At 43.4% G+C, this 17690-nt stretch overlaps 1 protein-coding gene across 1 annotated transcript in view; it reads left to right on the forward strand.

Moving 5' to 3' along the window:
• Positions 1-3410: 3410 nt before the first annotated feature.
• LOC149439266 (teneurin-4-like) overlaps positions 3411-17690 on the forward strand; it is a 39989-nt gene continuing 25709 nt past the window's right edge. Inside the window, exon 1 of the mRNA XM_089659237.1 lies at positions 3411-3700. Within this exon, the coding sequence (XP_089515363.1) occupies positions 3478-3700 (223 nt within the window). The 5' untranslated portion in view covers positions 3411-3477. The remainder of the gene's footprint in view (positions 3701-17690) is intronic.

The following is a 17690-nucleotide window of genomic DNA, read 5'->3' on the forward strand; positions in this document are numbered from 1 at the left end:
ACAGGAGAGGAGTGTGGAGGGTATGATGGGGGCAGTATGTACAGGAGAGGAGTGTGGAGGGTATGATGGTGGGCAGTATGTACAGGAGAGGAGTGTGGAGGGTATGATGGGGGCAGTATGTACAGGAGGGGAGTGAGGAATATAAGACAGCGGGCAGTATGGGCAGAAAAGGAGTGTGAAGGGTTGACAGGAGCAGTATGTACAGGAGAGGAGTGTGGAGGGTATGATGGGGGCAGTATGTACAGGAGAGGAGTGTGGAGGGTATGATGGTGGGCATTATGTACAGGAGAGGAGTGTGGAGGGTATGATGGGGGCATTATGTACAGGAGAGGAGTGTGGAGGGTATGATGGGGGCAGTATGTACAGGAGAGGAGTGTGGAGGGTATGATGGTATACAGTATGTACAGGAGAGGAGTGTGGAGGGTATAATGGGGCAGTATGTACAGGAGAGGAGTGTGGAGGGTATAATGGGGCAGTATGTACAGGAGAGGAGTGAGGAAGATAAGACAGAGAGCAGTATGGGCAGAACAGGAGTGTGAAGGGCTGACAGGAGCAGTATGTACAGGAGAGGAGTGTGGAGGGTATGATGGGGGCAGTATGTACAGGAGAGGAGTGTGGAGGGTATGATGGGGGCAGTATGTACAGGAGAGGAGTGTGGAGGGTATGATGGTGGGCAGTATGTACAGGAGAGGAGTGTGGAGGGTATGATGGGGGCAGTATGTACAGGAGAGGAGTGTGGAGGGTATGATGGGGGCAGTATGTACAGGAGAGGAGTGTGGAGGGTATGATGGGGGCAGTATGTACAGGAGAGGAGTGTGGAGGGTATGATGGGGGTAGTATGTACAGGAGAGGAGTGTGGAGGGTATTATGGTGGGCAGTATGTACAGGAGAGAGGTGTGGAGGGTATTATGGGGGCAGTATGTACAGGAGAGAGGTGTGGAGGGTATTATGGGGGCAGTATGTACAGGAGAGGAGTGTGGAGGTTATGATGGGGGCAGTATGTACAGGAGAGGAGTGTGGAGGGTATGATGGTGGGCAGTATGTACAGGAGAGGAGTGTGGAGGGTATTATGGGGGCAGTATGTACAGGAGAGAGGTGTGGAGGGTATGATTGTGGGCAGTATGTACAGGAGAGAGGTGTGGAGGGTATGATGGTGGGCAGTATGTACAGGAGAGGAGTGTGGAGGGTATGATGGGGGCAGTATGTACAGGAGAGGAGTGTGGAGGGTATGATGGGGGCAGTATGTACAGGAAAGAGGTGTGGAGGGTATGATCATGGGCAGTATGTGCAGAGAAGCAGTGCAGAGGGTTTGATGGGGGCAGTATGTGAAGAAGAATGGTGCAGATGGTAGGACAGTAGGCAATATGTGCAGGAAAGGAGGCAGGAGGCAGAACAATGGGCAACATGTGAAGGAGAACTGCACATAAGATAACAGGTAGTCTTTGCTGGAGAGAAGTGTGGAGGATATAATGGGGCAATATGAACAGGAGAGAAGTATGGAGAGTATGAAAGCAAGCAATGTGTGCAGGAAAGGGTTGTGGAGGGTATCACAAGGGGACATAAAGTCTAGGACAGCAGTGTGGAGGGTATGACAAGTGATATTATATGCAGGAAAGGATTGCAGGGGGTTGAAAGGGGGGAAAATGTTTGAATGATGTAGTGTAACTCTCCTTTTTGCCACTTGCGGTATGACAGTTTTGCTGGGCTTAATTGCTTTGAATCCTAATGAAATTGTGGGGTTATTCAACACATCTGCATGTCAATCTGCCTATAATTAATATTAATGGCCTTACAGCAGTACAGAGAAGCACATATGTTACTGGAGTGTATTGGATTATGTGTGGAAACCTAATCACATTACAGGCATATGCTTAGCATGTAAGATGCACATGTTCCAGGATTATGGAAGCTGCTGGTAAAAATGTCACATAGATGGTTTGATAAGGAAAGCTAAATTGAATAGTTACACAATGTGTAAGAGCAGCTAATGGATTATATCACTAGATCCGGTCTTTAACCAGTTCAGCTATCACACCTGTATACCCATTTGTGCAAAATCAATTTTCATTATGGGCCTGTTAATCTGGCAATAACGTTGGTATTACTCAAGACAACAAAATAGTACTTTCTTTTGGTGATTTTGTCTTGCAAAAATTGTTTTGTTTTTTTATGAAATCCATAGATCGGTGGATGAATGGTTGTCTACTCTTTCCTGTGCCATGTACCTCCCCTGTGGGACCTATTGGTGCCTACCCTTTCTTGTGCCATGTACCTCTCCTGTGGGACCTATTGGTGCCTATGCTTTCCTGTGCCATGTACCTCCCCCGTGGGACCTATTGGTGCCTACCCTTTCCTGTGCCATGTTCCTCCCCGGTAGGAACTATTGGTGCCTACCCTTTCTTGTGCCATGTACCTCTCCTGTGGGACCTATTGGTGCCTACCTTTTCCTGTCCCATGTATCTCCCCTGTGGGAACTATTGGTGCCTACCCTTTCCTGTGCTTTGTACCTCCCCTGTGGAACCTATTGGTGCCTACCCTTTCCTGTGCCATGTACCTCCCTGTGGGACCTATTGGTGCCTACCCTTTCCTATGCCATGTACCTCCTCTGTGGGACCTATTGGTGGCTACCCTTTCCTGTGCCATGTATCTCCCCTGTGGGACCTGTTGGTGGCTACCCTTTCCTGTGCCATGTATCTCTCCTGTGGGACCTATTGGTGCCTACCTTTTCCTGTGCCATGTATCTCCCCTGTGGGAACTATTGGTGCCTACCCTTTCCTGTGCTTTGTACCTCCCCTGTGGAACCTATTGGTGCCTACCCTTTCCTATGCCATGTACCTCCCCCGTGGGACCTATTGGTGGCTACCCTTTCCTGTGCCATGTATCTCCCCTGTGGGTCCTGTTGGTGGCTACCCTTTCCTGTGCAATGTCCCTCCCCTGTGGGACCTATTGGTGCCTACACTTTCCTGTGCCATGTACCTCCCCTGTGGGACCTATTGGTGCCTAACCTTTCCTGTGCTATGTACCTCTTCTGTGAGACCTGTTGGTGCCTAACCTTTTCTATTTTATTTACTTTCCCACCATTCAGCTCAAATCAAGTTCAAGGCCACCATTGAAGTACTGTAATGCGATAGTTGAACAACTTGGCCGGAGGGGGAGAGAAGGGTTGGTGCTAAAAGCAGCTTTACGCTTAGCCTGTGTACCTACTCCTCCTGTTCTTCATCTTTGCAGAGTGCATACTACTAAACCCATTTCATTTTTCATGAACATTTCAGGCAGCTCCATGTAATGATAGATTTCGGGTATTCAAATTAGCTAAAATAAAAACATACAAATATGAATCCTTATACAGTATATTCACCTGGAGTTCATTTTTTAAACAATTAAAAAAATTTTTTTGTACTTTCAGAAACATCACTGATTCCTCTCTTCAAAAGTAAAGGACCAATTCTGTTCAATGTTGAGGAGCAGGACCGTGCCATGGATGTGAAAGAGAGGAAACCGTACCGATCCCTAACCAGGAGGCGCGATACTGAGCGCCGATACACGAGTTCCTCGGCCGAAAGTGATGATAACAAGGTACCACAAAAATCTTACAGCTCCAGCGAGACTTTAAAAGCCTACGATCAAGACTCCAGACTATCCTACAGCAATCGTGTAAAGGATATGGTCCACCCAGAGGTCGATGAGTTCTGCCGATCTGGTGAGTGCCAACAACAGATCGATTTAAAAAGTATGTAAAGACAATACTTTTTTTTAGTTTTGGATAGAGTAGGGAATGCATAAGACCCCTTGAATTTTTTTTTATGATTTTTATGTCACTTCCTGTCCTGGGGCAAAGCAGAAGACAATTGACAATTGGAAGACAATGGTCAGCTGGACCAATAGACGGGGTGGCAACATAGACAGCGGCAATACAGACAGCAATGAAAACCTGATAGGAGTTCCGAACATTTCTTTCATTTAAAAAAAATGGATTTACAAACATTTTAACCAATTCAATTCTCATACCTGTACACCCCACCACAGCAATTTATACATTTTTACTATGGGAATTTCAACCTGTTTATTAAGCAATAAATGTATCATTACATAAAGTTGTTGTATACCCTTACATATACCTAGTGAAATGACTGGCCTCAGGCGATACACAGAGATTAAACAAATCCCCCTACATAAGTTGTACCTGTTTATCTGTAGCCCTCTTTCCTTTACAGCTATTCGAAGTGCATAATTTATACAGCTTGTCTGACATTTCAGAAAACAGGGGGCAGGGAGCTGAAATTACACTTTACAGAACTAATTGAAGAGAGCTCCCTGAGAGTTGATTGGAGGGAAGGGACACACCCCCTTTCACTCAGCACAGAGGAACAGAGCTGAGGCTGTCAATCACAAGCTGTGTGCTGGAGGTCCCTCCCCTGTCACCTTTTTACTCTTTGTGTTAAGAAAACTTGTCAGTTATTCATGCTGATAGCAGAGAAATGAGGCGCCAGACAGAAAGGACACTTAGTGTTCTTAATTGAGACAAGTACACAATATAGAGAGATACGCTTTGTTCATATTTCATGTCTGAGGTTTGCAACCACTTTAAGATAACAACATAATACTTTCATTTTTGAAAAGGACAAAAAAAGCTTTGTTTTGGCAGCATTGTCTTGCCAAGGCATTTTTTTTTCAAAGAAAACTATAGACATAAAGAATTTAAAAAATGGAAAAAAAAATGTTTTTTTTGTATTTTAGCCAAAAAATGGTATTAAGTAATAATAAAAAGATGCTTCTGGTACAAAATGTGGTCAGGTTATTTGCAAATAAATAATGGCATTTTTTTTTTCAGTTTCGAGCATTTTCTTTTCACTTCACACAGAAAAAATAAATAAAACAAATTGAAATTAAAATAAAAATGTAAAATATTGATGGTAAAAAAAATAGAAAAATTATCAGAAAGGGAAAAAGGGAAGGAATGAGTAAGTTAGGGCTGGTTAGAATAGGGGTACATAGAAATACATATGTCATACATATATCAAAGGTCACGCCTGTGATCTACATATGAATGATGTAGTAAACACAATAAAATAATATACAGTGGGTTAAATAATGATTTGATCCCCTGCAGATTTGGTAATTTTACCCACTTACAAAGAAATGAAGGGTCTATATTTTTTTATCATAGGTGTATTTTCAATCATAGAGACAGAATATCAACAAAAATACCATTAAAAAACACAATACAAATGTTATAAATTGTAAAAGTAGAGGCAATTATGGAGAGATATGATCATCTGCACCCGTATCCTACCTTCTTCATACAGTATGTGTGGCTGTTATTGCTGCCCCTCTGCAAAGTGATCCATGGAGAATCACTTTTCAGAGGGCATTTGACAAGTGGAGAGGAGGTGATAAGCCGCCTCCTTGCTGCCTGTTTTAACCACCAAAATGCTGACCCACCATGCTGCAGTTGCAGCACAGCCCCAATCACTTGAACAGCCCTAATACATACCTACACCCGTGTGAACAGACCTAATACATTCTATGGTAGATTTACGATCTAAAAAGCATGCAGCAAGTGAAATCAGAGCTACTGAGGTGCAGGGGCATCCCAAAGGGTTGGTGTCACCCCTCCAACAATCCCCGCAGGATGGATCGGATCTGCCGATTGAGCATAATGGATCGGAGTCCGATCCATTATGCTCCCCAATCCACAGATCCAATCCATCCTGCGGGGATATAGTGAAAGCGGGGTCCTGGGAGACCAGATATAGTGAATGCGGGGTCCTGGGAGATCAGATATAGTGAATGCAGGGTCCTGGGAGATCAGATATAGTGAATGCAGGGTCCTGGGAGATCAGATATAGTGAATGCAGGGTCTCGGGAGACCAGATATAGAGAATGCAGGGTCTGTGGAGACCAGATATAGTGAATGCAGGGTCCAGGGAGACCAGATATAGTGAATGCAGGATCCTGGGAGACCAGATATAGTGAATGTGGGGTCCTGGGAGACCAGATATAGTGAATGCAGGATCCTGGGAGACCAGATATAGTGAATGTGGGGTCCTGGGAGACTGGATATAGTGAATGCAGGGCCCTGAAAAATCAGATATAGTAAATGAAAGGTCCGGGGAGACCAGATATAGTGAATGCGAAGTCCTTGGAGACCAGATAAAGTGAATGCAGGATCCTGGGAGACCAGATATAGTGAATGCAGGGTCCTGGGAGATCAGATATAGTGAATGCGAAGTCCTTGGAGACCAGATAAAGTGAATGCAGGATCCTGGGAGACCAGATATAGTGAATGCAGGGTCCTGGGAGACCAGATATAGTGAATGCGGGGTCCTGGGAGACCAGATATAGTGAATGCGGGGTCCTGGGAGACCAGATATAATGAATGCGGGGTCCTGGGAGACTAGATATAGTGAATGCAGGGTCCTGGGAGATCAGATATAGTGAATGCAGGGTCCTGGGAGACCGGATATAGTGAATGCAGGGTCCTGGGAGACCAGATATAGTGAATGTGGGGTCCTGGGAGACCAGATATAGTGAATGCGGGGTCCTAGGAGACCAGATATAGTGAATGCGGGGTCCTGGGAGACCAGATATAATGAATGTGGGGTCCTCGGAGACCAGATATAGTGAATGCAGGGTCCTGGGAGATCAGATATAGTGAATGCAGGGTCCTGGGAGACCAGATATAGTGAATGCAGGGTCCTGGGAGACCAGATATAGTGAATGCAGGATCCTGGGAGACCAGATATAGTGAATGCAGGGTCCTGGGAGACCGGATTTAGTGAATGCAGTGTCCTGGGAGACCAGATATAGTGAATGCAGGGTCCTGGGAGACCAGATATAGTGAATGCAGGGTCCTGGGAGACCAGATATAGTGAATGCAGGATCCTGGGTTTAGTAACACTTTATGACTGCATGTGTAATAAAATGCACTCACAATTTATATACTGAAACAAAATCTATTAAACAAGCACATATTCATTAGATGTTTTATATTATATTAATCACAAGAGCGTGTATTTATATAAAACAAAGACTATAATTACCCTTTACACCCTCCATTATTTTTAGCTGAAGGAGGCGAGGTTCAATTACCAGAGTACTACCTTACTATCTGAAAGAGGCATGTTTAAAAGCCATAAAAATGAATATTATTCCTTCATCATTCCCAATAAACCCGTTACCTCCTTTACTGCTGGTTTATTGTACACTATAAGACCATATGTGCACTGGAAGTCATAAAAGTGTTATATCTAATAGGCAATCTTGCAAACATGTAGGTCACGCCACTGGAGAGCTAAAAACGGTAAAACATTTAAATCTCATTGATAGTAAGAACCTTAAACTAAATATAGCTCAGATTTTTGTATAAAAAAAAAAACAAAACATAGTAATGAGGAGGACTATCAACCACCTTAAAAGATCAAAAATGTATTAAAGCTGAATTCTAGGCACACAACATTTTTATTTAAATATTTTCCTTAACCCTTTTGTTTCCAGAGCTGTTTTAGTGTTTTTTACACACATTTAAAAATCATTTTAGGCCTTAAGATTAGTTAAACCCATCAAACAGTATATATATTCTATAAGCAGAGACCATGGAGAATAAAAAAGTGGTAGTTCCATTTTTCATGTCACATGATATTTGTACGGTTTATCAAGTGCAAAATTTCAGTAAAGAATGCATTTGAGTTAATATATTATCCAACAAAATACCCTTTGTTTTGTAAATTAAAAAAGATGAGGTTGTGCAGAGTAAGTAGATACCCAATATGTCAAGCTTTAAAGTGTTCCTAAACCCAGGACCCTTCATTCACTATATCTGATCTCCCAGGACCCTTCATTCACTATATCTGATCTCCCAGGACCCTGCATTCACTATATCTGATCTCCCAGGACCCTTCATTCACTATATCTGATCTCCCAGGACCCTTCATTCACTATATCTGATCTCCCAGGACCCTGCATTCACTATATCTGGTCTCCCCGGACCCTGCATTCACTAGATGTGGTCTCCCGGGATCCCGCATTCACTATATCTGGTTTCCCAGGACCCCGCATTCACTATATCTGGTCTCCCCGGACCCTGCAGTCACTATATCTGGTCTCCCAGGACCCTGCATTCACTATATCTGTTCTCCCTGGACCCTGAAATCACTATATCTGGTCTCCCAGGACCCCGCATTCACTATATCCGGTCTCCCAGGACCCTGCATTCACTATATCTGGTCTCCCTGGACCCTGCATTCACTATATCTGATCTCTCAGGATCCTGCATTCACTATCCCTGGTCTCTCAGGATCCCGTATTCACTATATCTGGTCTCCCAGGACCCTGCATTCACTATATCTGCTCTCCCCGGACCCCGCATTCACTATATCTGGTCTCCCAGGACCCTGCATTCACTATATCCAGTCTCCCAGGACCCTGCATTCACTATATCTGGTCTCCCAGGATCCCGCTTTTACTATACCTGGTCTCCCAGGACCCTGCATTCACTATATCTGGTCTCCCAGGACCCTGCATTCACTATATCTGGTCTCCCCGGACCCTGCATTCACTATATCTGATCTCTCAGGATCCTGCATTCACTATCTCTGGTTTCCCAGGACCCCAAATTTACTATATCTGGTCTCCCAGAACTCTGCATTCATTATATCTGATCTCCCAGAACCCTGCAATTACTATATCCGGTCTCCCAGGACCCTGCATTCACTATGTCTCGTCTCCCACAGTACACAGAAAATGGAAATGCAATTATTTTAGTAAATATAAACTGCTAAATACCTTTTCTCAATAGCAGTTAGAACAGTCTTGTGACTTCTATCAGTGACCAGCTGAGCACTGGTTAAAGCTTGTAGGAGTTTTCATTCTGCTCTAGGAAGATGCAGGACCCCTGACCTCTGTCTGGACAGTGCTGATTGGCCCTGTGCTGATCACATGCACTCTCCCAAGAAAAAAAAATATCTCTAGCAATACACACCAAACTGAGCATGTGCAGAGTGACTCCACACGATATATCTTATCAGGAGATAAGAGGGGGACAGGGGAAGAAGGGGAGGATCAGAGAAGTCAGGATCAATTGTTTTTACACAATGCAGACGATTAACCCCTTAGGTTCCACAGTGAGTATAACAAGCATGGTTTACTGCATATACAGACTGATCTTACTGTTGTGGGTTTAGTAACACTTTAAATTTGTGCACGCCTACAAAATGACAAACATCAGTACTCTATATTTTTCATAGGAAACACTTTAAAAGCCCCTTCAGATCATCGGTTTAAAGTTACCTGTGAAAGGTGACTCTATGCTCTGATTTCATATCTTAATTACTGCTTTTACTCAGGGGCGGACTAACAACTCATGGGGCCCCCGGGCAATAGGGGATCATGGGACCCCTGTGTCCTTGCCCAAACTCAAATCACACCCAAAAAAGCCTATGAAAGGTACCATGGGGCCCCCTACTTACCCTGGGCCCTCGGGCGGTGCCCGAGTTCCTGAACGGTTAGTCTGCCCCTGCTCTCATTCCAGCGTGCACAGCGACATGTAACATGCAATGTTATAAATCTCACATAGGCTTTAACATGTTAATATGATTACAAAAGAAAAGGTTTCGATGACTTTTTACATCTGCAATGTTTACTAAAATAATACCTGGTGATCCTGCGTGGAGACGCTTCCAGTAGTGTTTCTTTGTTCTCGCCCTGTTGTATGAGCTTTCTTTGGATACTACAAGTAGACATTTTGCCGTTATCACCATCGGGAAACCCACCCTGAAAAATTCAATGCAGCCATCGCAGGAGTGCCTACAGACAGAAGTGACTGCAAAAAGGATGCAGGGGGTCAGCAGCACTGAGATACAGCACACAATTAGAGAATAGCGAGATTTTCATCTACCCATGGGTGCAGGAAGTGGAAATTCTGGGAAGATCTTGGTTAGGTAGAACAGTGGAGATGCCAGGCAGTTGAGGTGGAAATTAAGATAATAAAAGATACAGGATATCATAGATATTATTGAGCCAAGTTGAGGTCTGGACTGTGCGCAGATGGAAGCAGTATGAAGGTATGGACTTTATAGTCAATGCCAGGTATGTTTATATATCATATACTTCAGTCCCGAACTAGACTGTGCAACACGAGTTGTCTACCTGTGTTGTGAAAGACCAAAAGGAAGTCCATATTGGCATTGTCTACATATATACATATACAGTTGCAAGAAAAAGTATGTGAACCCCTTGGGATTACGTGGAGTTTTGCATGAATTGGGCATAAAATGTGCTCTGAACGTCATCTAAGTCACAACAATAGAAGAACACAGTCTGCTGAACATAATACTACACAAACATTAGATGTTGCCATGGTTTAATTGCACATAAGATGTAAACATTCACAGTGCAGGGAGGAAAAAGTATGTGAGGCCCTAGCTTAATGACTTCTCCCAGAGCTAATTGGAGCCAGGAGTGAGCCAAACTTGACTCCAATCAGTGTGATGATATTGCATGTGTTGCTGACAGCTGTCCTGCCCTTAAAAAACACACACCTGTTTTGGGTTTACTGGTTTCAAGAAGCACTGTCTGATGTGAACCATGCCTCGCATAAAAGAGCTCTCAGAAGACCTACGATCAAGAATTGTTGACTTGCATGAAGCTGGAAAGGGTTACAAAAGTATCTCCAAAGGCCTTGATGTTCATGTGTCCACGGTAAGACAGACTGTCTACAAATGGAGAAAGTTTAGCACTGTTGCTACTCTCCCTAGGCGTGGTCGTCCTGTAAAAATGACTGCAAGAGCACAGCGCAGAATGCTGCATGAGGTAAAGAAGAATCCCAGAGTGTCAGCTAAAGACCTACAGAAATCTCTGGCACATGCTAACATTTTTGTTGACACATCTACAATAAGGAAAACATTAAACAAGAATGGAGTACATGGGAGGACACCACAGAGGAAGCCATTGCTGTCCAAAAAGAATATTGCAGCACGTTTGAAGTTTGCAAAAGAGCACCTGGATGTTCCACAGCACTACTGGCAAAATATACTGTGGACAGATGAAACCAAGATTGAGTTGTTTGGGAAGAACACACAACACTATGTGTGGAGAAAAAAAGGCACAGCACACCAACATCAAAACCTCATCCCCACTGTAAAACATGGCGGAGGGAGCATCATGGTTTGGGGCTGCTTTGCTGCCTCAGGGCCTAGACGGATTGTTGTCATTGATGGGAAAATGAATTCCAGAGTTTATCAAGACATTTTGCAGGAAAACGTACGACCATCTGTCCGCCAACTGAAGCTCTGCAGAGGATGGGTGATGCAACAGGACAATGACCCAAAGCATACAAGTAATTCAACAAAACAATGGCTGCAACAGCACAGAATACGCCTTCTGGAGTGGCCCAGTCAGAGTCCTGACCTCAACCCGATTGAAATGCTGTGGCATGACCTTAAGAGAGAGATTCACACCAGACATCCCAAGAATATTGCTACACTGAAACAGTTTTGTGAAGAGGAGTGGTCCAAAATGACTCCAGATCGTTGTGCAGGTCTGATCTGCAACTACAGGAAACGTTTGGTTGAGGTTATTGCTGCCAAAGGAGGGTCAACCAGTTATTAAGTCCAAAGGTTCACATACTTTTTCCTCCCTGCACTGTGAATGTTTACATGTTATGTGCAATTAAACCATGGCAACATCTAATGTTTGTGTAGTATTATGTTCAGCAGACTGTGTTCTTCTATTGTTGTGACTTAGATGACGTTCAGAGCACATTTTATGCCCAATTCATGCAAAACTCCATGTAATCCCAAGGGGTTCACATACTTTTTCTTGCAACTGTACAGTATGAATACAGCCTGTGGTGCAGGAGAAAGACTTTCACAAATGTTATATACATCCATCTTAAATTGCATGTGATCCTATGGACAATTGCTTGATGTATACAATTGAAGGGAGGATTCATTTTGCCTATCCTCCTGCAGATATAGGATTGTCTCTTAATTATTTTGTCTCACCGAAGAATATTTGTAGGGACTGGTGAACGGATTGCATCTTCTTGTCACATTATTAGACTATTTGTAGGGTTTATACGTGTTTCATATTGCATGTTCATAGAATAGTATACCACATAATATACAATAAAGTTGCACTTTCTTTAGCACACCCTACCCCAGTACAAATATAGATGAAGGGGGCTTGGCTGACCAATTAAATATATTTGGAAAAACAATTTCCAGCTTTTATTGGGAGGGTGTGTTATATGTTTTATGATTTTGTACTGATTGTATGTAATAAAATATTTTCATAGGAATACTGAAGAGTGGTGCCCATATAATTTTTTTTTTACTTCATAGTTCATAACCTTGAGCGTACCTGCCACCACCCATCAGCTTTGTATCAAAGTATCAACCAAACCATTCTCTTCGCTTCTTCCTAAAACTTCCTGCTGTCCAACTCCCTTGTTATTTCCTCCCACTTTTGTTTCCAGGACTTCTCCAAAGCCTCTCCCATTCTCTGGAACTCCTTACCCCAACCTGTCTGACAATCTATCCACCTTTAGGTGGTCCCCAAAAACCTATCTCTTCAGAGAAGCCTATCTGGCCTCTAACTAATAAACTGAACTTTTACTTTCTCCATCAGCTCATCCCCGACAGTTATTGCCTTTTGAATACCCTTGGCCCTTCCCTTTAGATTGTAAGCTCTAGAGATGTGCTTGTTTTGTTTCGGATTCGTTCACTAAATTCATAATTTTGTTTTATCATATTTGGTATGTTAGAATGTTTCGTTTTCAGAATGTTTCGTATATTCAGATTTGTTTTGCATATTTGTTATTTTCAAAATTCGAAAATTCAAGTTTGAAATTCAAAGATTGAATTTTGAGTTTTGGGAGACAGCTATATTCACTCTATTTTATTTGATTTGATTCTACTCTATTCTATTCTATCTTATTCTATTCTTTTCTATTCTTATATTTTCTGTTCTATTCTGATTTAGTCTATTCTTTTCCTTTCTATTCTATTCTATCTGTTCTATCCTGCTTTATTCTTCTCTTTTCCTTTCTATTCTATTCTGTTCCATTCTATTCAGCAGCCTAAGTAGGAGCCATCATCTTATTTCACTTTTATAGCTTACTGTACTTATTGCAATATGGCAGCAGCATGAACCGCGTTAGCTGTAGCGCTATGTTCCCTATTTTCTACATTGTGTAATGTCTAATTTGGATATGTCCAAATAAAGGTGATTAAATCAGATTCCAGCTGGAATTTTCTTCTCTAATACTTAATGCAATATGTTTCCATTTCGTATTCAAATTCATATTCAAATTCCAATTTAGATACTTTGTTTTGTTATCATTTATTTCGGATTTGTTGAAATTCATTACTGTTGTGATTCACCCAAGTCTCCAAAGAACGAAAATTTTGTCCATATCTCGATTTGTAATGAGACGAATTGTTTAGTATGTTTTAATGAGCAGGACCCTCCGATTCCATCATTTTGTAAAGTGCTGCGTAAACTGATGGCACTCTATAAATCTTGTGTAATATTATTATTAATATACAGGATTTATATAGCACCAACAGTTGCTCAGCGTTTTACAATATAACGGGAGACAATACATTAACAATACAGTTCAATACAAGAGGGATAGGAGGGCTCTGCTCCTTGGAGCTTACAATCTAGGAGGGAGGGGCTAGTGGTACAAAAGGTAATAACTGTGGGGGATGGACTGGTAGGAAGAGTAGAAGATTCCATTATTAGCTGAGGGCAGGGTAGGCTTCCCTGAAGAGATAGGTGTTCAGAGATCACCTAAAAGTGAGCAGAGTTGGCGATAGTCTGATAAATTGGGGTAGAGAGTTCCAGAAGATGGGGGAGGCTCATGTGAGGAGGAGACAAGGGAGCTAGAGAGTAGGAGGTCTTGCGAGGAGCGGAGAGTACGGTTTGGGTGATATTTGGAGACAAGATCGGTGATGTAATTTGGGGCAGAGATATAAATGGCTTTATATGTTATTGTTAATGTTTTGAATTTTATCCGTTGGGCAACAGGAAGCCAGTGGAGGGATTGGCAGAGAGGAGTGGCAGATACAGAACGGTTAGTAAGGTGGATGAGTTTGGCAGCAGCATTCATGATAGACTGAAGAGGGGATAGCCTGCGATGAGGTAGGCCAATGAGGAGGGAGTTACAATAGTCAAGGCGAGATATAACAAGGGAGTGAATAAGTTGCTTAGTGGTTTCCGAGGTTAGGAACGGCCGTATCTTGGAGATGTTGCGGAGGTGAAGTCTACAAGATTTGGACAGCGATTGGATTTGGGGCTGGAAGGACGGATGGGAGTCTAGGATTACACCTAGTACCCTGGCATGAGGGGAGGGACTGATGGTTGTGTTATTGATCTTGATGGAGAAGTTGGGGGGGGGGGCACGGGCTGGGGGGAATACTAAAAGCTCAGTTTTGGAAAGATTGAGTTTGAGGAAGTGGAGTGACATCCATGCTGATATGTAAATAGTAATATAATATATAATAATATAAATAATACAAAGAATGAGATTTCTATTAGTTAGTTTTGACTTCTGGTCCCACGTGTTTTATTTTTATTAATAAAGTCTTCATTTCCGCAGTGGCATGTACTTGCTTTTTTTTTAATCTGAGGTTTGAATGTAACTTCGCCTTCACGCTTTGCAACCTCTTATGTAATGAGTGCAGTCATTGAACCACCTTCACCTAAAATACCTTACTGAGCCTGAAAAGGCTGAGTAGGCAGCAAAATACACCTGACTTCTTCTGGGACCGCTACAGCGGCACACATCCCTTAATGTAATTGCAAATGTCTAATTTAGCAGTAAATGGCTAATGAATTGCATTTTCTCCAACCTTATTAAGCTCAGTTATTGATAAAACAGATGGTATTGTGTAAACAGCAGCTCTAGCTGGAGGTAAGGCAGTCGAGAAACATTGAACTGATCCCATCTCAGCCCTCGTCAGACTGCCATTACCAATGAGTAAAGTTAAATAATGTTGCCCGAAACAAGTTAACAAGCTTGTAGAAGGATGGCCGCCAGAGAAAATGAGGTCTACATACTCATCCACTGGGGGCTGTTGAGGTTGGAGCACGGCATCCTTTTCTGGTGGTTTATAAAGGGTGGTGCAAGTAAAAGGGAACACATACCTGGGGCATCCAATTTGGTGCCATCTTTTAAAGGCATAGTCTACCTTTTGCAAAAAAAAGAATAAATGCACCCATATTGATTGATAAAATAAATGAGTATTTATTATTTTTTTGTGTTGAAGCCAGGCGTGGACTGACAACTCATGGGGCCCCTGGTCAATAGGGGATCATGGGGCCCCTGTGTCCTTGCCCAAATTAAAAAAAGCCTATGAAAAAGGTACCAGGGGCATCTCATGGGGCCCCCTATTGACCCCGGGCCTTCGGGCAGTGCCCTAGTTTGCAAATGGTCAGTCTGCCCCTGGTTGAAGCCTACAAAGCCTTGCACTTGAATGTGCAATGCTCTTGCTCCTGCAGACTATTCCTCAAGCCCCATGTTCATATGAGATGTGGATTTTCAGGTGGAGTTCCACTCACGCTGTCAAAAAATAAAAGTCAGCAGCTACAAAAACTGTAGCTGCTGAATTTTAAAAAACAGCCACTTACCTGTCCCTCGGTCCCGTGGTGTGTCCCCCGCAGCCCGTTTCACCGGCCGTCCTGTATTCCAGAAGTCCGGCATCTTCAGTGTGGGCACCCGGCTGTGATAGCTTGCGGCTTCACAGCCGGGTACCCACTGCGCATGCTTGAGTAGCGCTGCGCTTCATGAATGGTCCTGTAGTCTTCTGGGACCTGTCACGTGTCCCAAAAGACTACGGGGAGGGAGAGAGGACAACTTCCATTTCCGATCGCCTAGGCGATTGGACCAGAAGTAGGAGCGGGTATCTGTCAAATTCGGGTACCCGCTCCCCCCCACCCCCCAAAGGTGCCAATCCTTAATGGGGAGTGGGGGAGCAGTCCTTAAAGCAGAACTTCCCCTTTTGGGTGGAGGTCCACTTTCAGTTGTAGAGCTGGAGGAAGCATCAATGGACTACAAGTAAAGTAATGCCATGTTGAGAATTATAAGTCCCTCTGCCGAGATGGCAGTAGGGATTTGTAGTTGATTCACAGATTCCTAGAAATATATGGCTCGACTGTGCAGGAGGAGCTACATACAGCTATGCAAAATGGGTATGATCAGGGGCGTATTTACCACAAGGCAAACAAGGCATTTGCCTAGGGCGGCATTTTTCAGGGGGGCAGCACTGCCCCCCGGAAGGAGGGATGGAAGAAGGGTCATATGTGGCATGGGGACCAGGTGGGATCCGAGAGAGGTTGCGGGCTGCTTGATGATGTATGCAGAGCCCGACACTTGTTCCTGGGGATGTCTGGAGCTGTGAAGGTGAGTGTCTTTGTCTGACAAGGGGGCCAGGGGGGTGTTAGTGGAAGGCTCTCTCAGGTGGGGGGTGGTCAGGGTTGTTGTTGATCAATGTCAGGTTCGCGGTCAAACATTCGAACTTAACAAAAGTCCAACTGCAAACTTCGAACAGAGGGGACAATTCACTAAGCGGTATCTTACTGCATCCGAGTATGTGGTAAGATACTGCACAGCATTTTTCCAAAAAAATGTTGGCATTCATTATTATTATTATACAGGATTTATATTATTATTATACAGGATTTATATAGCGCCAACAGTTTGCTCAGCGCTTTACAATATAACGGGAGACAATACAGCAACAATACAGTTCAATACAAGAGGGAAAGGAGCTTGGAGCTTACAATCTAGGATTAAAAAACGCTACTAAAATATTGCATGAATTATTATTTATAAAGGCTAGGTTCACACCTTTGTGTTGCGTTTTGTGTTTTTGCACGTGCGTTTTTGCCGTGCTTTTGATGCGTTTTGTGGTTTTTTTTTTTCATTTTTTATGTATTTTTCTTGTTGCTAGGCAGATTTTAAACGCAAAATGCATCAAAAACGCATAAAAAATGCAGCAAATACGCAACTAAAATGCAATACATGCTTTTCTGCAGCGCACACATTGAAGTCTATAGAACTAAAAACGCAATTTTTTGCATTCAAAAAAGTCCCTGACCCTTTCCAAAAAACACACGGGTGGAAATACAAAGATGTGAACGTGTCGCATAGGAAATCATGTTAAATGGACTGTACTGCATTTCTGCCAAACGCGGCAGAGAATACTTAGGTGTGAACCTGGGGTAAGTCATGCAATATTTTAGTAGTGAAAACAATTCAGTAATGTATCAGCTGTCGGTGGTGTTCCCTGCCGACAGATGAATGTTAAAAAATAGAAATGCCAGCAATTAAAAAATAAGCAAAAAAAACAGCATGGGGTTCCCCCCTCCCCATGCATACTAAGCCCTTCTGGTCTGGTATGGGCTGTGAGGGAAACCCCCATGCCAAATTAAAAAAAATATGGTGTGGGTCCCCCCCCCAAATAAATACCAAGCCCTTATCCGAGCATGCAGCCTGGCAGGTCAGGAAAGGAGGGCGGACGAGAGAGCCCCCCCTCCCCCCGAACAATATCAGGCCACATGCTCTCAACATAGGGAGGTGCTTCCTCACAACCGTGGCTGGTGATTGTGGGGGTCTGCGGGTGATAGAGATTATTGGAATCTGGAAGCCCCCAGATCCCAGCCCCCCCCCATGTGCATGAGTATGG

The sequence above is a fragment of the Staurois parvus genome, unplaced genomic scaffold (assembly GCF_062004578.1).
Source record: "Staurois parvus isolate SC_StPar_1 unplaced genomic scaffold, SC_StPar_1.0 ptg001137l, whole genome shotgun sequence".
Classification (NCBI taxonomy): Eukaryota; Metazoa; Chordata; class Amphibia; order Anura; family Ranidae; genus Staurois; species Staurois parvus.